This window comes from Gastrolobium bilobum, unplaced genomic scaffold (genome assembly GCF_033153095.1).
Source record: "Gastrolobium bilobum isolate Gb01-03AN ecotype WA unplaced genomic scaffold, APGP_CSIRO_Gbil_v1 utg1102, whole genome shotgun sequence".
NCBI classification, from domain to species: Eukaryota; Viridiplantae; Streptophyta; class Magnoliopsida; order Fabales; family Fabaceae; genus Gastrolobium; species Gastrolobium bilobum.
Window position 1 is genome coordinate 1 of NW_026897493.1, and position 7,317 is coordinate 7,317.

Here is a 7,317-nt window from a genome sequence, read left to right on the forward strand (position 1 = left end):
ACGTTTGTTTATGTTAAGGGGTGTTTACGCAATTGCAGTGTTACTTATGTAAATCGTGTTAATGTTATGGCAGAACACTATTGACATGGTTAGTGTAATGATTTTGAAACTGTTTATCGCAGGTACAATCTACGAACACCGACATTATGACGGATGAAAGCCAGAGTTTCAGAAACAAACGTAACCACACTTGGACTGCCGAGGAAGATAAGATCCTGGTCGAATGTATGACTGAAATTGCACATCTGTGGAGAGGTGAGAACGGTTTCAAACAAGGTTTCTCTAATGCAATTGAGAGGATGATGCATCTCAAGTTACCTGATTGTTCGCTTAAAGCCATCCCTCACATAACCTCCAGGGTCAAATTATTGAAAAAACAGTACAATGCCATTTATGAAATGACAGGAGGTTCTGGTGGAAGTGGGTTCGGGTGGAATGACTTGAAGAAAATGATTGACGTGGAGAAGGGAATATTTGATGACTGGGTTAAGGTGCTATAATTTGAAGTTTTGTGTTTCAATTATGTCACCTTGTACGTTTGTAATTTTTTTTTATATTCAGTTTTTAACATGACTTTTTTATCCACAGTCTCACCCAACTGCAAAGGGCCTTTACAACAAGCCTTTCCCCCACTATGATATTTTGGGAACCATATTTGGCAAGGATGCAGCAACAGGAGGTAATGCAGAGACAATGGGACAATCAGTTAATGTCATGGAGGCAAATGCGGCATGCAATGCAGAGAGTGTGAATGTATCTGACGAGTATCTAGACCTCGCAGGGGACTATATACCCACACCGTTACCAGATCCAGTGATACCAGAAGTCCCAATTGAAGAAATTGTGCCGCCCTCAGATGTGTCTACCGCTACTGCCAAAAAGGGAAAGAATCGTGACAGACCAGAAGATCCGTTGGTTGCTCCAATAGTTGATGTCATGAAAGATATCAATCAAAACTACCGTGACGGTATAGACAAGCTTGTTTTATGCTTTCAACATCAAGCTAATGGGAGTAAAAGGCGGATGTCAATTATGGAAGAACTGGAAAAAGTTGGAGGTCTAACAGATTCACAGATGGTTAAACTTGCGGTGCAGTTGGTAAAGGATACAACTCTGACAGATGTCTTCATGCAATGCAATGATCAGCAAAGGAAGTGTCTCCTGGCTGACTTGCTGAGTAATTCCCTATAGATTGATGTCATTGTTTTTTGATGGCCTTTAACTATATATAGCGCATGGCTTGGTTAGGCTACTTTTTGGCATGGACAGGTTTAGACTTGGTAAAGTGTTAATACTTTTGGCTACCTCTAACGAATGACAGCAAATTATGGACTGACATTGCACAACATATAATATGGAAAATCGGTTGTTTTGGATCTGGATCCAGTGTCATGTATGGAATTTGAAACATTTCAAATGATCTGCTACAGGAGGTTACCAACTCAGCATTTTTGTACTAAGGTAACAATAACTGATATGTATGGTAAGTGTACCAATAGACAGCACAGGTTTATGAACTGAACATATTTGTACTTATTACTGTTGTGAGTGATACCCCCTGCTAGTAACCCCATATGTCTATAATGTAATTTGTCTGTTTTCTAATTTTTATGCAGGTGACAAGCTGTTTATTCTAATGAAGCTGGTACCTGATGGAAGGAACTGGTGTGTGAAGGCCATGATTTTGATATGTTTTGTGACTATCAATTAATCTGCTACCCATAATGCTAAATGTGGTTACTACACCTCTAAATCTGAATAGGACAGCACAAATCAGTAAAGTTTTTATAATCTTTTTAGTTGATGTCAATAATGAGAAGAGGTAGATCCATTAGCTGAAGTTCTCAGGTTATTTGTCAGTAAATTAATGTTTTATGCAGACACTCTTAAATAGGGTTGTGATGTGGCATAATGGTATATCAGTTTATGAGATATGGTGGAACTAATTGTAAGTGATCATGATAGATGTGCATGCTTTTGATGTTTTTCTTATAGGGTTCTGTTATCTGACATTGGAGTCAATCCACCATTTTCGAGTTTGACTTTGATGGTTTGTTTTTTAAAATGATCAAAAATCAAAACACTAGTGTACAACTTATAAGTTTCTGCAGGTAGGCAATAATATTGTTCTGCCTTTGATGTTCTCAGGGATGAAATATGTGCTATGAAGTAGTACAAGCCTATAATTGGAATCATTAACATATAATATTCTGAATGTTCTTCCCATTTCTTGTATGCAGGCTCAGTATATTAACTGTGTATTTGTTGGTGATTGCTCTGAATGTGAATTATGAGATATAAGGTACCAGTCCTACCATTTTCCTTTACATTGTACTTGCCAAAGTCATGAATATACATCGAACATCTTTTCTTATTCATCTGATCTAGTTGATATTAACAGCTTCTCATGTCTTCATATGATTAAATCTTTGTCTTTTTCAGATTTGTGGTGCTGATACAGTTGCTGTCAATGTGGTTGCAGGATAACAGCATTCGAATTATTGAAAAAGGTTTCCAGGGTAATGGTTTTGGATCTGCACCACCTAAAAATTAATGAACAACACCAGGACCAAAAAAGGATGCAGATATGATGATCCAGCATATACAGATTCTATGACATTCGGATGGTAGCAGTGTTTGGTTGCAGTTGTAAATCTTAAGATGTTACTGTTGTGTAATTATGTAACCTTGTAATATCCTGTCCGAATATTGACTTAGCTTGATCAAGGAACAAAGTATTGTTCTTTGTTACGATAGTGTAATTAGGGAGTGGGTTTCCTTGTATACAATGTGATTTTGTACACTTATGAATTAGGCATGACAAATTCAGTTTTTGGTAATTCTGCAGACTATAATCTTTATAACAGTGATTTAATTGGATTGTCATACCATATTTATGATGGCATTGCCTCTTTCACTATTTAGTTAGGGGAAGAAGGAAAAAATTAATGTTGGTTGACTATAACAAAAAAATTGTCATGATCTGATTTGTTTGGACAATCTTGGGCGTAATAATGTAATTCTATTTTTGACAACATGGGCCTAAGTACTCCATTCTTCACACACTCATTTGTAATAACTATAACAAATTAGGCTTATATTCTCCAACACTAAAACAGCAAACAAGTTCAAAACCCAAAGCATATCCAAGTGGAAGAGTATATTGTCAGAAACATTTGTATTCATAAAATTTTGATATAATACAAGATTCCAGACTCAACAGCTGGACTAGTATATTTACAGACTCCACAGGACAGGAACATTACACTCATGAAATGAAAATTACAGACAGATACTGGAATTAAAAATACAAAGATTGCTTCCCATTTACATACTCCAAGACTCCAAGCATCTGCTATTACTCCATTTTTGTCCTTATATCAAACCACTTTCATCGTGGGTTGCTTTGGATATGGATCACTGCACCTTTACTAAGTCTTTGCTGCACTGTGAGTGTATATCTACCCCAATGAAGAAATGATACTGTCATGCTCTGTTTCTGTAATGTCTCTTGTCATAATTGTTCTTGAAAACTGATTCTAATTCCATTTTGGAATCCTGTGGTTGAATCCGGCACCTGGACAAATCGTATTATGCTTACTTAATGATTCTTCTATTGTTGTAAGATTGCTATGATGGGTCTTCACGGATGTCTTTCTTAGGATTGGTATAACAACACATATATTATCAATTGCCTCTAATTCTGATGATAACTGCATTGGTAAAATGTAAGGGAAGTCAATGGCAGTATATTGTCTAAACCACTATGAAAAAAGTTCATATAAAAATAACCCAAAACAATTGTTTCTATGCCAATGATCATAGTTGATACAACAGATTGTATGTGTTCGGATGCACAGCATCTGATGGACTACTAAGTATATTGTGACACTATAATGTGATGGACTACCAATCTGATGGACTACCAATCTTCATTCTGATGTTTCTATGCCAATACTTCCTCTGACTATAATGTGACACTACTAGCATCCAAGTAACCACAGATGGGAGTTTAGTGGGCATGCTTGAGCGACTAATCAATTAAATGAACACAAAGTTACTACCTGCCAGTATGTAAGAGCCAATAATAGTCAATCATAGAACAGACTATAACAAATGTTAATACCATTTCCAAACTTTAATGCAGAGCAGATGATGGCCAGTGATTCTATTGGGAAAAAATGACTGGAGCCATTCACTTCAACTAGTTTTGGAGCCTGTGACGAGCTTTGACGGGTAAACATGGCAGTTTCAATCGAACCACGGTTTTTGCTGTTCAAATTGGAAAACATGTCACATGATTGTAAAAGAAAGATTAAACAAAAGCGATAGCAGAATTTTAAGTATTAACCATGACCTTACATTACTTTTCACCAGCTTAAGATCCTCCTTTATTAGTTTCTGAATGTCTTTGAAACCAGATGAAACCAATCCAACTCCTGCAACATCAAGTACCTCCATCGGTGTACTAAAAAATTTCCCCAAAGATTCAGCTACTTCATTATATAAGAAAAAACAATCCAAATACAAATGGAGAGAGAATTAAGTGCAGAAGAGTTCTGCAGTATTGTCTACACACATACCTGCCAAGGAGGTTGTCAGCAACAGAAAGAGACTTCAATGGTCCTTTGAAGGTAGAAAGAGCATCTACAACATAGTTCACTCCATCACTGGACAGCTCACAATTCTCTAATTTCAAACATGCCATTTGAGAGCACGTTTCAGATGATCCACCAAGATAGGGAATTAAATTCCTGTAAGTTTGATGATAGAGAATTAGACACACTAGAAGACATTCGTTTACTTCTGGTGTATGCTTAAAAGAAGTGGTTTTTGCAGAGGGCCAAATCTGGTTCCAGGTGAAGCGTCCTTAAAGTCCCAAAAGTCATCATAACCTAAACTCAATGAGACTCTGGGATGTGCTGAAACTCAATGAAGCAATGAATTGAATTAAGGTTATACAAACAACAAAAAAACCCAAAGGGACACCTGTAACAAGATATGAAGAAGAAACAAACCTTTTACAGACCTGTACTGCCACTTGTGTACATGACAACTGCAACAGAATTCTTCGAATGGTACGTATGGCTAACAAACAGATTTCATACAATACTTACATTCTTAATACACAACAAGTACATATCAGTCCCATAAGATGAGATGGTACGTCAAGGCCATCATGGTCGACGGTTACCCTAAATTACAAATCCACACAACATTAGTACAATACAAGTCAACAGATGATCAACATTGTGGTCACGATGATCCCAAATGTTATAACAATTACAATTAGCAAAACATTTTGTTGTTTCAGAACATTCTCGAACTTGAGACAATTACTGCAACTTGGTTCGTCAAACCACTCAAAAAAGTGGCAATCATGCTGAGTCCTGGAATTAGCACATCGAAGAAACTGTCGGCCCGGATTCCTCTGTGTATTTGACATGCGCAACGCAGCCTGCACTCCGCAATAGCACATCTTCACCCTGGAAGGGGACGAGGACGCTGAATGCCTGGATATTAGGCTTTCACCTCCACCTATGCCGGACCCACTTCCACCCATTCTTCTGTCAATGCTCATACAGTACTGTATAGCAAGATGCCTCCCACCAACTTTGACAAAAATGTATGGTTACTGCGGTAAGAAGAAGGACACAGATCACGAGTTCAGTTGAACTTACAAGCAACAAACCAACTCATATTTCTATACTATGAACCAAAACTGTTTAAAAGAAACATTTTCCAACAATAATATTTCAACAACAGGTTCATAACAACATACAGTAACAAATGTAAGTTTCATTATTATTTATTTGTTAAGTTATTTTCAACATAACAAAAGTTTAATCCAACAAACTCATTCCTAACTTCTTATGATCTGACCAATTTTTATGGTATTACAGTGTTACGTGCTTGTGTGTATTTATAACTTATGAGATAGTTATTTTAATAATATGAATGTGTGGAAAAATTATTTGCAGGGAACTGTCCCTGTTCATTTAGCTCCATAAACACCAAGTACCATGGTTGACAACTATATTTCTTACCAATCACTTATAACGGTTAAGTTATAGAATGTGTGTTCAGACCCAATCCTTCGTACGAGTTGAACACATAATCAACATCACTGATAACGGTCCTTCTATACATTCATTCAACACCATTTTATGGACCACAACAGCGATGATACCCATAACAAATGACATCAAAGAGCGATGAGCATACCTCTTGCGATGGTGGACCAATTTTTATACAGCCATGGTTCTCATCTATCATCCCCTTTCTTTCGTTACGCTCCCATGGTAGGTTCTGATCACTAAAGTGTACTGGTTGGGAGGGATCAGCTTGTATGCTTTAATCTCAGTGTTGAACAGCAACTCGACGTCCCCCTTGCGTTCTCTGGCGGAACCCTAGACAAAGAACAACCCCACACTTCGACTTATTTTTCCCCCTTTATTTTTTTGGTTGTTGGAAAGAGATGGGGACGTTGGGGTTTGACATCTGAGGAGTATTGAGGACGTTGGGGTTTGACAGCTGTGGGGTACCGTCCTATTTAAATAAAAGATATCAAATGGGGGTTATTTTTGTAAATGAACATTGTTTTCCCATCTATATTTACCTCCAACCAAACATACATTTCCTAAAAAGGTACCTAATTTTCCCAATAAAGTTTTTCCCCACCAAACAACTTTTTTTACATTTTTCTACCTATCTCACTTTATCTATCTTTCCAATCATTTCTCTATCTATCTCATTTCCCTACTATTCCAAAAAATTTCCCTCAACCAAACGCCCCCGAAAGGTAATCTTGGGAGCGTGAGGACGGGCTTCTCTAGCAGTATCCCGCGCTTCGGTACATGTATGTTTTCTGATTTTGAGGACAAAATCCTTAAAAAGGTGGGGTGCATGTAAGAACCCGCACCGTTAATTAAGGAATTTAATTAATTAATTATGCAAAAATAGGAAATGATTCCATAATTGACCCTTATAATTATTTATGAGGCTTAATAATCTTAATAAGTGGGTTAGAATGCTGAAAGTCACTTTTCGGAAGAAAAGTGCAGATATCGGTTCTGCTAGTCGGTATAAATGCGTACCGAAAAAGTATCCCGGAAAATTAAAGTAAGTGCATGATAATTACTAGAATAATATGTAGGACTTGTAAAACAAGTTTCAAATCCAAATAATGAGAACTGGTGCTAGAAACCGGTACTGACTTTGAAAAGCACGTATCGGAAAGGTGCGCAGAAAAATATAAGAAAAATATGATAAATCTTAGAAAATTGTGTAGTTTCATGATCCAAAGATTGGGATTAA

At 37.0% G+C, this 7,317-nt stretch overlaps 1 protein-coding gene across 1 annotated transcript; it reads left to right on the forward strand.

Annotated features, from left to right (window-relative positions):
• Positions 1-122: 122 nt before the first annotated feature.
• LOC133307377 (uncharacterized) lies at positions 123-2,487 on the forward strand (the record flags this gene model as incomplete). Its single annotated transcript, XM_061507878.1, has 6 exons — positions 123-491; positions 589-1,177; positions 1,617-1,665; positions 1,763-1,822; positions 1,996-2,050; positions 2,443-2,487. Coding segments are annotated over 6 exons (1,167 nt in total), but the record flags the coding sequence as incomplete, so codon positions are not given.
• Positions 2,488-7,317: the final 4,830 nt, after the last annotated feature.